Source organism: Argentina silus (genome assembly GCF_951799395.1).
Source record: "Argentina silus genome assembly, chromosome: 15".
NCBI lineage: Eukaryota > Metazoa > Chordata > Actinopteri > Argentiniformes > Argentinidae > Argentina > Argentina silus.
The window spans coordinates 16951218-16966699 of NC_139669.1; the positions used below are offsets into that span (position 1 = coordinate 16951218).

The 15482-nt window shown below is 43.7% G+C and overlaps 1 protein-coding gene across 2 annotated transcripts; it reads left to right on the top strand.

Moving 5' to 3' along the window:
- Nucleotides 1-568: 568 nt before the first annotated feature.
- On the top strand, nucleotides 569-15461 carry nr3c1 (nuclear receptor subfamily 3, group C, member 1 (glucocorticoid receptor)). 2 transcript variants are annotated; one of them, XM_083686232.1, is made up of 9 exons: nucleotides 569-830; nucleotides 1508-2769; nucleotides 11363-11544; nucleotides 11811-11927; nucleotides 12266-12547; nucleotides 12756-12900; nucleotides 13144-13274; nucleotides 13461-13618; nucleotides 13846-15461. In XM_083686232.1, the coding sequence occupies exons 2-9, from the start codon at nucleotides 1634-1636 to the stop codon at nucleotides 13996-13998; spliced, it is 2304 nt and encodes a 767-aa protein (XP_083542358.1). In that variant the 5' UTR covers nucleotides 569-830; nucleotides 1508-1633; the 3' UTR covers nucleotides 13999-15461. The 2 variants fall into 2 exon arrangements, with proteins under 2 accessions (XP_083542358.1, XP_083542359.1); XM_083686233.1 differs by having other exon boundaries at nucleotides 11363-11529.
- Nucleotides 15462-15482: the final 21 nt, after the last annotated feature.

Here is a 15482-nt window from a genome sequence, read left to right on the forward strand (position 1 = left end):
GGAAGTGACAAAATTGAAAACTACTCCTATACAAACATACAGGGGTAGGCCTCACTAAAGATATGTTTCCACCCCAAAAGCCTTTCATCAGATGTTACAGGTCCATCTGCCCAACTCTTTGTATGGGCTGAGTTATGTTTTTATTAGCTGCCTAATGTTTGCATTTCTCTCAAACTTGTGCCGTATGTGTCTCTGCAGGTGACGGCAATAGATGCCAATTCAATCAAATCCAAAGCACATTGCCTACCACATGTGACAGGCTTGTACTGCAAGATGGTTCTACTCTAAACAAGGCTTTTGTTTTTGGATACACCTCTCAGATGTTGGATACATCTTTGTTATCTTTCAGTAAATCTTTAAAAAGAAGGGATTTGTCTGTGAATATTTTTGGTGACAGTGGCTTCCTTTTACAATCTGGCTGCTGTAGGTCGACCTCCTGCTCTTGAACTGTAGTAACTCGTCACCACCAGCAGGTGGCACTGCTTATTGTAAACAGGCCAGCCACGGGGTTGTACTGTAGCTAGAAGATCTCCATTTTGTATGTTTTTCCTAGAGGTTAGCGTCTACTTTTCTTTTGGCTGTGAACGACATAGCTAGGTAGCTAGCAATTTTACTGTATTTCGAATGCAATTTGATGTTTCACAGATCGAAGTCGATCGGATGATTCGACCTATATTTTGCTTGTTCGTATCCCGATACGAAATGTAGGAATAAACACTGTTTACACGCAGTTGTTTCGTATTGCTAGCCATTCCGCTAGCAAAATAATACAAAAACAATGTCAGACGACGCATGGACTCTCTCATCAACAACCGAAGGTCTAAAGCACGGTAACGTTGTGTAAACGCTTTAGATTGATATCTGTAATAGCAATATTTTTGCCGTCCATGCATTCGTCTTAAATGAATACACTGAGGTTGTTGACGGTATTATCTAGCCGCTAGTAACTTAGCTAGCTAGCTAGATGTCACTATCTGTCAGTCAGTAAACAACATTAGTCAGTTAATGCTAAATTGCTGGCTAGCCGAGGTAGCACATCTAAATTAATTACACTTCTGTCGACCACACATATTAATGAAAAGTGCTCGTTGTTAATCTGTTATCTGAGGTTTGAAGCTAATAATGTGCTACCAAGCCAAGGGCGCGCGCGCGCGCCTAAGCGGCAAGGGGTCCGTGGCACATTCTGCAGAATTCCAGTTATTTTCGTAGTAATAGTAGGTTTGCCAGCGAGCTTTTGCATCATGACACAGTCATAAAGTGGCCCGCTGAATTGTATATATATTTGATTGACACGAAGGAATATCATTTCATAAATGTATTATGGAATTGTTAGTGGTGGCTGACAAAAGTTGCTAATAATAGCAGGCTTGCTAATTATGATATATAGTTGTATTCTTCCAGAAACCTTAATTGTGTGTGTGTGGGTGGGTGTGTGTTATTTGTATGTAAGATACCTGGTGATTTGTAACATGTCACATTGTCTCCCTATTCCTCTCTAAACCACCAGGATCCAGATATTGATCAAGGAGGAGTGAAGATCAGGAGTCACAGAGATGACCTTTTAAACACTTTGGATTATAGTAAAACTCCAGTCGAGGGAGCCTCGGTTATAGTAGTAGCTCCTCGCAGTGCTATGTCCGTCGCCTCTGCCACCTCTGTGGTGCTTCCGTCCAGCCCTCTGATGCAGCCAGGAGACGTGCCCAACGGTATCATTAACAGTCCCCCTTCAGAGGAACTTACCTTGGCTTCCGTGACTGCCTCTGTGGGTCTCTACGTAGAAGAGCCAGAGCCCAAGGGTGTGACAAAGGACCAGAGATCCCAACAGCTGTTGCTCCAGCCCCAGCAGACACAGACACTCACCTCAACCTCCCTGGGTCTCTTTACTCTGGGCGAGAACTTCTCCCGCCTGGAGGCCAGCATCGCAGACCTCACCCGCTCCTCACCCTCCATGGACTCCCTCATAGGAGGAGCAGACCCCAACCTCTTTCCCATGAAAACAGAGGACTTCTCCATGGATAAGGGGGACCATGACCCCATGGACTTGGACCATGATGCCTTTGGGCACATGGGGAAAGATGTAGACGTGAACCAGAGGCTGTTCAACGAGAACGCCCTGGACCTTCTCCAGGACTTTGAGCTGACGGGCTCCCCCTCGGACTTCTATGTAGGGGACGATGCTTTCCTTTCTTCCCTGGGGGATGACTCCCTTCTGGGGGACGTCAGCTCTGAGAGGGACACCAAACCTGCTGTATGTGGGAACACCAACGGTGGCGGTGACAGTTCCACCACTTTGAACGGTAGCAGCCTAACATGCCAGGATGAATCCAACTCCAGCACTTCCACGACCGCCACCCTTACCCCCACCACCACCATTACCCCAGTGGTGAAGAAAGAGAAAGACGCTGGTTTCATCCAGCTATGCACTCCAGGGGTAATCAAACAGGAGAAGTCGTCCACAGGCCGGAGCTACTGTCAGATGAGTGGCTCTTCCACTGAGCGGCCGAGCCTCAACCCCATCTCCATCTGTGGGGTCAGCACTTCCGGAGGGCAGAGTTACCACTTCGGAGTCAACTCCAGTAGCACCTCACCTTCCACTAGCAGCGGAGCCGCACAGCAGAAGGATCAGAAGCCGGTGTTTAGCCTGTATCCCCCACTGGCGACCATTGGTGAGGCTTGGAACAGGGGCCAAGGGTATGGTGACGCCTCAGGAATGCAGAGAGCCAGTGAGACCTTCTCCAGCTCCCCCTCTTGCTCTACCAGCTTTGCCAGGTAAGGAATGTTTTTAATAAACACTGCTGTGGTCTGGTCTGACCAGTTGCAGGGTTGAGGCGAGGCTCAGTGCTATATTTAGATTCCAGTGTGGAGCCGCTGTACAGGAGAGAGATCAGAGGATAATGGAACATTTCAAGGTGATTCAGTTGAAACAGGAGCGGGTTTCCGTTTTTTGGAGGCTTTGTGGGTTTTTTAAATTTATTTTCCCTTTTGCTTGCATCAACATGCACTGAATCACCTGGTGTTGTGTGCAGAATGACTCATGTATTTAGACCAATGGTGTAGCCAGATGATTGGGTCATAGTAGACCCAGTAACGATTATCATGTCTTATCTTTGCAAAGAGTTATTGCCTTCAATACAGTGGATAGAAACTGGGTCATGTGTTCTTGGCTGACAAAGGGTGTCTTACATCAGGCCTTAGAAATGTTTGCAGAGGAATTGCCACATACAACTGTACTGTACATGACAAGGATGCAATAAAGAGCTCTGGAGAAGTCTATTTTAACCTCAGACATTCAACTGTAAAATCAGCATTTGTTATTGTGTCTGTTGCACCTTCTTGGCAACAAAGTCTCCTTAGTGGTGTAGGGTGTAGTCACTACACCCTACACCACTAAGGAGACTTTGTTGCCAAGAAGGTTGCCATACACTGTAGTGTCACCTCTTTGGCGACACAACAAATCAGAAAATGTATCTCGCGTCGCCATACCTCCAAATCATGTTGCTCTTGCCTCTTTTGGAGGTCTGGAGAATTAGACGTTCTAGCTTGGATTGAACTGGACTATAGAATGGCTGCTTGTTGTTATGTGCGTCGTCTTTGACGACCAGGTAGGACTATTTTGCAGAGAGTTGTTGCCTATGCTAGCTTGCAACATTGTAACATTGAAGGAAAAAAGCAAGGTATTTGATTGGTTTAATATGTCGCAAAGCGTCACTCAATTCAAACAGGTTTCCACCCCTTTGCAGCTACTTTCAGCAAAGGATTTCCCCTGACTTTCCAAACGAGGAATGCCTGGTCTCAACAAGGTTCGTTTTCTAACAGCTGCAAATGTATGCATATCCACCAAACATACACATGGTACGTGAAGGCTATTGCTCTGCAATTGCTCACAACACCAGATTTTAGAAAGCGCCTTGTCTGGACCAAAACAGTGCTCTCCAATGAACGTTTTCTATCATGTGATCTCATTCCTTGCTATCGATTTATCATGGCAATTTAGCACTTTTTTTTCAAGCGCAATTCTACATATTGGACCTTAAAGCTTTGAGCTTGTTCAACAGGCCAAGTGTAAATTTGCAATCAACCCAAGCCACTAAAAAAAAAAAAAAAAAGGTATTTGATGTGTGTTATTGTTTCGTTTGGTTTCTTTGGCCTCCCTTCTAGGATCTTCTATTGTTGCCCTAGCTGCAGCCACTCTCAGGAAGTATCTATTCTATGAGACCTAGTGAGGTCATTTGGGCACATCCTTTTAGCTTTCCACTTGCATTAGGCTATGCCAAAAATAAACCAGAGAGGTGAAGCCTACAGTCTGAGTGAGCTTGATTTTCAGTCAAAGCAAGCCTTGGAAACAGGACAGAGGTTGGAGTTAGGTTTTAGGTTAATTCAGCAATGGAAAATGAGTGAATGGACATGATGTTTATTGTCCTTCAGCAGGACGTGTGTGGGGACATATTGCTTAAATGACTAATAGGGCCAACATCAATTACAGGGACCCATTTTTGTCTCATGGGCACTAGGAGAGCTACTACATGTTGAAATGATAGAACTCTTCCATAGTTACTTCATATGGTGTGACATTGAAATACCTAGCTGTGTTGTGGCGTGTGACGTTCGAGAGGTTTTGTGGTTCACCGCTTTAACGTGAGTCTCGTCAACACAAGGTTGTCTTTCATGCAGGCCTGTCTGATTTAAGGTGGAGCCATTGGCTTCCAGTTGATGGCCTGAATGTGTCCAAAAGCTGATGTCAGAAAATCCTAATTCCAGTACTGTGTTTTGACCGTGGTATTCTTAATCCTACTGTTGAAATGCATAGTGAAGGCAGAATACACTGGTTGGAGTAGCCTTTATAACTGTATATTTATTTCAGAAGTACATAGGCCTATTCTAGATGGTAAATAGTAATGCTTATACTGTAAGTTACTCGAGGGTACAGTAATTCTTCATGAGTGTCTGACACCAGCCTCAAATAAACATGACCATGAACAGGTGGGCGAGGCACAAGATAGGCTTCATCTTCATTTCACATGTGGGTTTAATCATTCTGTCTTCGTGCTCTGTAGGTGTGTGTGTGTGTGTGTGTGTGTGTGTGTGTGTTTGTCTGATGAGTGGGAGTCGGGTTTGTTTGTGTGCCATGCGCCTCAACCTGTGAGACACTTAGCGACTTGCAGTTAGCAGAGCACCAGCCCGTGCCCTCGCTGTCAGTGGTTGACATCAGGTCACCCTCTGCTTCTCACGCATCTATGCTGACTGCCAAACCACAGGTACTGACAACAGAGACTGGGCTTAGCTCTTTGAATGTGCCTCAGGGGTTGGTGTTCCTCAATCTCTCTGTCATTATGCATTCAAGCCGGCACTAATAACATAATTACAAGCTTGTCTTTTTTTTTTCTTTTTTCTTTTTTAATAGCTTTTTTTAATACATAAATATTGGAAAGAGGAAGCATTGTGTCTTATCTTTGTTTTATATTCCCACAGTTTGAATTTGAAATCAGAGATTCTCAGCTTTAATTCAACGGGTTTCTTTCTTTTTTTTTTAAACATGCTCCAAAAGTATTGGAAAAAATCATATAATATACAAATAAAGTACTCATGTTTAGTATTTGGTCGACAATCCTTTGCATGCAATAACTGCCTGAAGTCTGTGACCATTGACCACACCAAACACTGGGTATATTCTCTGGTGGTGCTCTGCCAGGCCTGTACTGCAGTTGTTGTTTGTCTTTTTGCCTAAAATCTTATCATCAGGAAATGAAATGCATGTTCAATTGAATTTAAATCTGAAGATTGACTTGGCCAGTCAATAACTTTCCACTTTCTGGCTCTGAAAAACTCCCTAGTTACTATGACAGTGTGTTTGGGTGTGTTATTGTCTTACTGTATGATGAAGCACCATCCAATTAATTTTGAGATGTTTCTGTACATGGCTGCCTCCTGGAGAGTGTTCCTGATCTGTGGATCTGACCGTTGATTTGGGTTTTTCTTAATTATGGTGAGCATTCTTCAGTCATCCACTGTAAAAGTCTTCCTTGGCCTACCAGCCCGTTTGCAATTACTGAGCTCACCAGTACTTTCTTTATGTTTTGATGATGTTACAAATTGTTGATTTTGTTAAGTCAAAGGTTTTGGCTGTTTCTGATTGATTTGTCTGATATTTCAGCCTCATAATGGCTTCCCTGACTTTCATTGATGTCTCTTTGGTCCACATGTTGATAGCGGACTCCAAAGGCAAATGCAAAGCCTAGAACCAATACTAGACATTGACATGTCTCTTATGCCTGCACAAATGATGTGATGGAACACACCTGACTAACCAGAAACATCTGTCAAGCCAATTTTTCAATACTTTTGGTGCCGGGGACTATGTATAAAACGGGATAATTTCCGTTGTTGTTGTAATTCCTAAATGGTGAAACCAATCTGAAAAAAAGAAAACATTGAATTAAAGCTGAGAATCTTTACTTTAACCTCATAGTAATTGTTTGATTTCGAAATCCAAACTGTCGGGAGTAGACAAGAAGACAAAATGCTTCCTCTTTCCAATACTTCTACGATACAATACTTTGAGGGCACTGTACCACACCATTTTAGAGTCTGCCTCAGCAGAGACAGTCAACAGGGATTAACACAAATATTGCTCAAGTTGAATTACCTATTGTGTTACCTTTCTTTTCGGGAAGCCACACCCATGTCATTAACTTATTTTTGATGTGACTTGACCTGTTTGGCAGAGTTGGATTAAAAGGGCTGTCTTTATTCATTAAAATAGACGTGTTAGACCTAGGCCTGTCTTGTCTTCATACTGTACTGTCACATCCACACCCCATCATGTGTATTTCTGGATGTCCTTCTGTTTTCTGTGTTGTATTGGAGAGTTCATGTTGCATGCCAGATGTAAATTAACTGTACAGTATATCCTGCTGCTAACCTCAATACAACTCCCTTTTTGTTTCGCTGACCAGATGCTTGCTGAAATGGGGGAGGGCTGATTCGGGCTATATACATTCATTAATAATGCCAGCTTTAAGTTAGCGGAATGTGTCTGAGGCCGTTAGTAGATTATCTATCTCAGGAACATGGCATTTTGAGGGCATTGGCTCGCTGAAAAGAACTGTTGGTTTCACTGGCTCAGACAAAGGGATTCTTGATGTATACTATAGTATAAAGTTCTTCTTAATTAATAACGTGCTTGTTTATAAGAAAGAGTGTGTGTTTTTCAGCTTAATATAAGTCATTTTTCCAAGATAATGCCTTTTTTGTGAAAAATCAAGGTGCAGTCGACCCCTGAATATGTAGTAAACCAGAGCATCTGGATCATCAAACAAATAAAAGCATGTTTGAACAGTAACTGGTGATTAATTAATTAGTTAGTGTGAGTAAGCATAGACCTCGTATTATGGCAGTATTTTGTGCATGGTCACTAAAGCAGGTTTGGCCATAAGGTCCTGCTCTGGAACACACCCCGCTGTCCTCTTCTTATTTCCTGCAGCCAAGGGTAGGAACTTTGGCAGTCAGCAGAAGTGGTGAGCTGATGTAAATCACTGTGTGTGTCTGTGTGTCCATGTGTCTGTGTGTCTATCTCGTGAGCACTCTAGCACACAGACCACAGGCCGCTGCTCTGAAGCTCACAATCTCTCGACCTACTTTCCCTCCCACTTCCCTATAGCTGGCTGAAAGTAAACATACCGGACCAAATGTTTGCCATTCAAATTGTTGTGAAATTATTAGCGCATGCTTGTTTTTCTCCCTTTTTTTGTTTACTCTTCGGTTTCTGTTGTTGTTCTGTTGTATGTTTTTTTCACTTGAGTAAAATCTTCTTTGGGTTAGTGCACAGGCTAGCCTATGTAGGCCCACTGCTGAGTTGGCAAATTCGGAGCTAGTTTTAGGAAAGGAATCCTTTCGACATTCAGCAGAACACAATCCAGATAAAGCAACAGAACAGCATACTGTACATTATTCGAATGTGGAAACGTGGGGGCTATTTTCCTTTGCTAAGCCAAGGGCTAGGCTCCCCCGTGATGTTTGACACCAAGCCCTACTGCTTCTGGTTATGTAACTCGTTTGCCACACATTCGTGAAGAGGTACTGTACTCTACAGGCAATGACACCAGCTGTAGCCTGGGCTAGAGAGAGGCTCTATCTGTGTTAATGGCAGAAATAGAGTTCTCAGCTAATGCTAATACAGGCCTAATGAGATTTGTAACATGGAGAGATGGGTGAAGCAGCATAGCTGAGATCTAACCCAAATGTTCTCACCTCCCATCAAAGATGTATTGTCGTTTTTGTGAGAGAATGATTCAGAGCGAATGAGCCCAGTTCCCTTTTCTATTTTGGTGGATTTCACCTCAGGGAAGAAGCATTTCCTTCAGATCCTCCCCGCTCTCTTTTTCTCAGTTTGGGTGTTTTAAAAGCACTTGAGTGCTTTATGAGATGAGCATAGAGTAATGATTTAGAAGACAGACTGTGATTTTATAATGTAGGTTATTAGCGTTTAATTCTTCTCAGCGCATCTGTGGTTTCTGACCTCATTCAGCAGCTATCGCTTTTGGTTTTTCATGTTGCAGACACTTACCTAGAAATGCATAGATCTGTGATGACTGTGGTTCTGTTGTGTTGGCTGTTGATGGCGGTTTACTGTAAATGGAACATAAGCTGAATGAATCACATCCTCTGTCCTTAGCGGCTCAAGAGAAAATGCAATGCCCACAAAATGACCGAATAGTCACATTTTATTCCGCAATAATTAAACACTTAATTAATTGAAGGTGGGAAATGTTTGAAGGCAAGGTGAGCCTGGGAGGCAGGATGAGACCCCCCCCCTCGCCCCTTTAAAATGTAAAGCACATTGGGCCGTTAAAGCTGTATGAATCTAATCTGTGAACTGTTTCTCTGCTAATGGTTATTAGGCCTGTCTTATATGTCTATGACTGAGTTCTGTCCTACAGTAAACTCAGAGGGATTGTGAGAGCTTCCTGTTGACGTGAAGCACTCTGCATATGGTTTCAGAAAGAGGAAATTCTGTCTCCCTACTTTGTCATGCAACCGTGATTTATGTGCTACTGCCAACCCGGAAAACAGATTTTTGGCTTCTCATGGTACAGACAAGGTTGCACAGGCTGAAGTTGCAAGATCCTCCACAAATAGGCTATTGCTCAAGCAATGAAGCAATGAATGGGCTAATTTAATTATGTTATGTTAATGAATTAATGTGACTCAAAACGCAATGAAAATGAAAGTAGCACACTCATTTTTATTGCTGTGACATTTATTCACTACCACCGTTTCAGCTCAATAGGCTTCCTCGGGGCTAAAGTGAAACAAATGGTGAAGACCGTGCTCGTAGAAGCGAGCAATATAACATTTACGAAAGGCACTGGTTTGATTCATGACTGATACCTTGACCTACCTACTGACTTTCCTAAGCAAATGGCTATGTTGTGTTGTCATGGTACTTGACTAAATAGTTGCTTAGTGCCACTAAACAGTAATGGGATTTAGTAAAGCCATACTAAAGCTGCCCTCCTCACACCTCAGACCTGATCCTCCCAGCCTTGGTCTCTCCTCCTTCCCCTTACTCAGTTACATCACACTTAAATGACATCACGCCCCACCCGTTCTAGTGACTGGGTTCTCTCTCTCTCTCTCGGTACGGGCCTGGGTGGGTGTGTATGTGGGTGGGGATGCGCACTTCCGTGAGTGTGTTTGGTTCAGTGTTAACTGCGCATTAAGAAGACCCTCTAAATGTCACACTGGGCTGGTATTTAAATACCGTCTCTCATCAAATCATGTGATCAAACAGATGGTGTGCTGATTGTGTCACAGTGGCTGCACAAACATAGTGAATATAATGTATTTATAACCCCTGTCCCCTTCTAATGTTATTTATGTGTACCAGGGGGCTGCAGGCCTCCACAGGCAGGGGCTGTGGCGCTGTGGGCTTGTTGACCGACTGGCTGGACGACCTCAGTTCGACAGCTTAATCAGTAGCTCATAAATGACAACTCGACAACTGCATTTGTTGACAGCATAGTTTATTAATGTTTCACAAGATGCATTTTCTGATGGGTGAATGAGGAGCCATGTATTGGCATAGACAATCCTATGTTTAGATTAGATGAATGAATGGGACTGATATTTTCTATGGGGGATCATTCAGTATCTGAATTGCAGAGGATTTCGCAAGTTGACTCTGACCGTATTTAAAAAGGAACCTGTGTTCTGCTGTGTGGTTTGACCACCATAAACTGCAACACTGTTGTCTAGGGCGTCAGAAGCTGCTGGTTATTTATACTCCTGAGTGTTACTGAACTCACACCTTCAATGTCTCTGTCAGGCCTCTGCTCTCCCAGCTGGCTCTCTGGGCCAGGAGTGACGGCCAGAACCTCATCTTATGTAACCAACTACTCTGAACTTGGCTGGCTTCTGCCGTGTCCAGAACAATACTTATAGAAGTTCTCCAGAGACTTCAAAATGACTCGGGTCAGATGGATATGTTGTTGTTTGTGTTGTTGTGGCAGACGGCAGATAGACGTGTTGGTCTGCTCTGGCATGGTATCCTCTGTGTGTGGGCGTTGCTGTTGTGGCTAGGCTCGGGGGTGGGGACCTTGGGCCATGAATGCTGCAGAGCACGGCTCCCTCTAATGGTGTGTTTGTGAAAGTGCCTGTCAACAGCTGCTGTGATTCTGGAAACTGTTACGGTCTAATCAAAGAGAGAGAGAGAGAGAGAGAGAGTTGACTCAAGATAACCGCAGGTATTATGATTCAACCGCAGGTGTTTTGATGATTTAGACTGCAGAGGAAATGGTTGAGCTGCAGTTGAGGACCCGCTGTCTTTGCCTCTTTTGAGGATTGGGCAGGAGACGCAACCCTAATCCCTGCTTAAAATATGCATGTGTTTAGTGCACAGATGTTATTTGTAAAGACTTGCACGCAAAGCTGTAAATATTTGCACATAAGTTATGTTTAGTAGGAGGGAAAAACAAATGTGTTGCTTTCCCCAGCTGCTTCAGTTTTTAGGCTGTGTAGCTAACAACTTTAGAGAATGTTTCTACTTTAGGGTAATCTGATACATACTTGCAAAATGCCTAAGTGCAAAGTTTAGGGTTAGGGTTAAAAGGTAAAAGGTAAAAGGTGTCAGTTATCATCATGCCAGAGCCAGTGGAGTTTTTGTGCATTTTTCAAATATGTTTCCCCAATACAAGTGTAGCCTCCACATGGGAAACCTGTGTACTTTTGATTGAATTAAAAAATGATGACATAATCATTGATCGCTGTTGTGGTGCGGTGGTTATGATATGATGACGTTGTTCCTGTACAAGATTTCATATGCATCTTGCTAACTTGTATTTTTCTGCCTGTTCTCTCCTTGCAGTTCTACCTCAAGGCAGGAGGGGGGTGCTGCCTTGTCGTCAGCCCAGGGGAAGGCCGGCGGCGCCACACACAAGATCTGCCTGGTGTGTTCAGACGAGGCCTCTGGCTGCCACTACGGCGTCCTCACCTGCGGCAGCTGCAAAGTGTTCTTCAAGAGAGCAGTGGAAGGTAGGGTGCTAAGAGGTGGGACCATTTTACAATTTACACAGAATGACACATGCACCCCAAAAACACTCCAAAAACAGCATGTTCTGCAGTGTGTTACAATATTGGGCCATGCCCGTGCCCGTGTGTTAAAAGACACTGCAGGGATTCTTGCAGTAATGTGTTTTTGCAAGTTGAGGGCCTTAAGGTCCAAAGAAAAGGATGATGCCATGATGACTAATATATGTTACTCTAGTCTATTTTATGTTCTTCAAATCTATAAAGAAATCATCCTTTTTCTCCAGGCCAACACAATTACCTGTGCGCTGGGAGGAACGACTGCATCATCGACAAGATCAGACGGAAGAACTGCCCAGCCTGTCGCTTCCGCAAGTGTCTCATGGCTGGGATGAACTTGGAAGGTAAACACACAGCCTCACGGATACCAATACTGTAGTGTGGCCTTAAAGCGCCTCTGCTGTCATAGTGTTGAAATAGCGGAAATAGTGGAAATGCGATAGTGTTGGTTTTTTAAATGGAAATCCCACCCTGACAGAAGAGCTGTTGGTTATATAGCTGTTTCCATCCAACATTCCTTTAATCTTTTTCAAGGGAAAGCCATTATACTCCCGTGAAGGCTTTTCAGTTGAATTCTGTTACATTTCACTTCCAATGTTGTCTTTCGTAAGGACATATTTACTGGCATATGATCATGGTCACTCAACCTCTGACCTGAACTCCCTCCTCTCCCTGACCACAGCTCGTAAAACCAAGAAGCTTAACCGCCTAAAGGGGGTACAGCAGCCCACCACGGCCGAGCTGACCCCCCCTCCCCTACCCGAGGCCAGGTCCCTGGTGCCCAAGTCCATGCCCCAGCTCATCCCCACCATGCTGTCTCTGCTGAAGGCCATCGAGCCGGACACCATCTACGCGGGCTACGACAGCACCGTGCCCGACACCTCCACCCGCCTCATGACCACCCTTAACAGGCTGGGGGGACGCCAGGTCATCTCGGCCGTCAAGTGGGCCAAGGCTCTGCCAGGTAAGGGCTCACACACTCTCTCTTCCCTCTGGAAAGTCATCACTGACGAAACATGATTTACAAGGTTTCCACGAGGGTTTCATGGCATAGCTTTCACCAATCCCATCGTTAAGAGATCATGGATCAACCACACGTTTCTTGCTGCACACACCTCAACCACCAGACAGAGACGGAGCCTGTGGCCATTGTGTTGTTTTGTGTCTGGCAGGTTTCCGGAACCTTCACCTGGATGACCAGATGACTCTGCTGCAGTGCTCATGGCTCTTCCTCATGTCCTTCGGCCTGGGCTGGAGGTCCTACCAGCAGTGTGAGGGCAACATGCTCTGCTTCGCCCCAGACCTAGTCATCAATGAGTATGCATCTTACTACCCCTCTCTTTATCTGCATGTCTCTGTCTGTCTGTTTGTCTTTCTGGCCGTCATGTCTCTCACCTATCCATCTAGATATTTCTCTTTATCTGTCAGTCAACATTGTACATTCAGTAGGGTTTTATTGTTCTAAACATGGCTGACAAACACATTCAGAGAAACCGATGAGGATGGGTTTAGTGAGCAGTGCCTGATGAGTGACCACATGTCCTTCCCTCTCTGCCACAGGGAGCGAATGAAGCTACCCTACATGGCGGACCAGTGTGAGCAGATGCTGAAGATCTCCAGTGAGTTTGTCAGGCTGCAGGTGTCCCATGATGAGTATCTGTGCATGAAGGTCCTGCTACTCCTGAGCACAGGTGAGTCTCCTACCCTACAGTCCAGCTGCCATTCTTACCCTTTACCAGAAACCAAACAATACAGCTACCCTTTCCTCAATAATGACATGATGGTATAACTGATTTTTTTATTTCATTTAGAAGATTTGCACATTACATTTTGGATTATGGATGCCCAACTGTTACACTGATGTTCTCTCCTCTTAGTGCCAAAGGATGGTCTGAAGTGCCAGGCTGTGTTTGATGAGATCAGGATGTCCTACATCAAAGAGCTGGGGAAGGCCATTGTGAAGCGAGAGGAGAACTCCAGCCAGAACTGGCAGAGGTTTTACCAGCTCACCAAGCTCCTCGACTCCATGCACGAGGTAAACACATATGATACAGTCATGTTTTCTAATGACAACTGATGAGATGAATGATAAGAACAATTATTTTCATTTATATTCATTTTTCTCAAACTTGACGAAGAATACAGAATTTCAATAGATTTCGGATGTTTTTCCAATGACTCGTTTTTGATTAAAAAACTGCCTGTGAAAACGTGATGATACGGAACAGGTCTTGATGTCCATTTCTATTCTCACCCTAACAGATGGTGGGTGGACTGCTCAACTTCTGCTTCTACACGTTTGTGAATAAGTCCCTGAGTGTGGAGTTTCCCGAGATGCTGGCAGAGATCATAAGCAACCAGTTACCAAAATTCAAAGCCGGAAGCGTCAAGCCGCTTCTCTTCCACCAGAAATGACTGTGCAGCACCGCTACACAATGCCTTAATACCCCACCACGTCACCTCGCCGTCCCCTGAGAGAGGGAGAAAGGCCAGAGATGGAGAACAGCAGAGAAGAGAGGTTCCATGGAAAGGAGAGGAGAGCCGGACATTTGGGGAGCAAGTATGCAACATTCAGGGGTGAAAGGGCAAAGAGGAAAGAGCGATTTGTGAAGAGATGGTGAGAGAGAGCACAGAGATTTTTTTGTTAAAATAAATTGTCTAAGTTACAGTATAACAAGTAGGAATTGTTTCATAAGATTATAGTTAATCAAGGATTGAAATAAACTAACCACCAACGTTGTCTCAGGTGTCTGACCTTCTGAACATAACAATATATAGATTAAACAAGTATCTATGTACAGGTAATGATGATATTTTTACTTTTCTCAGTTTGTCACAGTTATACTGTTTTACAAGTCACTGTTACCCAAGGCAAGGTAACACAAATAACTATAATTACAACCCATGCTATTAAACAGGCTTTCTAACTCTGTATTCCTATAGTTTTCAGGAGGTTGTAAAAAGACAAGATGTCACATGAAATGGCGTCTTGGTTTTGTAAACAGTCATTTCAAAAGCATGTTTTTATTGCTTTAATGCATTTGGCCTAACATGAACATTTGTTTTGATGAAAATGTACACAGTTAAATTTACGATCTCTCCCGTATGCTAACTACCAGGTTTACACATCTATCACAAAAGGGAAAAATATGTGCCTTTTTAGCTTGAAGTCTGATAGAGAGAAGAAGATGAGGGAAAGAGGGATGAATGATGGTATAAAAAAATAAAAAAAAGGAAGACACTCTTGACTCAGAGTACCCCTTTGACGTGGTTGTGGCACACAGCGTTCTCTGTTGCCATGGTGACAGAGGTTGAGGTAGTCGTGTATGTTTTGATCAACGTTTGGGTGTGGACCGGAGTGGGCCAGCAGGTGGCCTGTCTTGTGTTGGTGCTCGGTAGAAGCCATTCTCTCTAACTGTTCAAGGCTAGATGTTCTTCCTTTACCTATCATGGTCAACCCTCATTGTATGTGATTGTATTTGAATATTACATGCAGTTTTACATACTGTAGCTGTGTTGGTCTTTTGAGCTAAAGCAAATGATCCTTATAAATAGGTGTGGATTTTCACAACCTGCTTACCCTCCCCATGATTTCTTGTACACCTACTTGTGTCATTTTTAAATGCTATCCTAACACTTCCACCCCTACTAAAAGCTTTATAAAGTATGTGAATGACGGCTTAAAAGATGCCATATCTAGATTGGATTTTTCTAGAAGGAAGCCAGAATTGGGTATGTCAATCAATTGAACTAATCACTTATTTTTTTTCAACTGTTTTATTGTTTTGTTAATTTTGTTTTTGTCCACATGACAATCACAAATAGGATTAGAATAGAATAGCAGATTCTATAAAGGAGGGACATTGGCAACTCCAAAACCAGGAAAGCTGGTTGCTCTT

Coding starts and splice junctions, on each gene's coding strand:
- nr3c1 (XM_083686232.1), top strand. CDS start 1,634: ATGTCCGTCGCCTCTGCCACCTCTGTGGTGCTTCCGTCCAGCCCTCTG. Junction 11,928..12,265: donor GGCTGGGATGAACTTGGAAG/GTAAACACACAG, acceptor CCCTGACCACAG/CTCGTAAAACCAAGAAGCTT. Junction 12,548..12,755: donor GTGGGCCAAGGCTCTGCCAG/GTAAGGGCTCAC, acceptor TGTGTCTGGCAG/GTTTCCGGAACCTTCACCTG.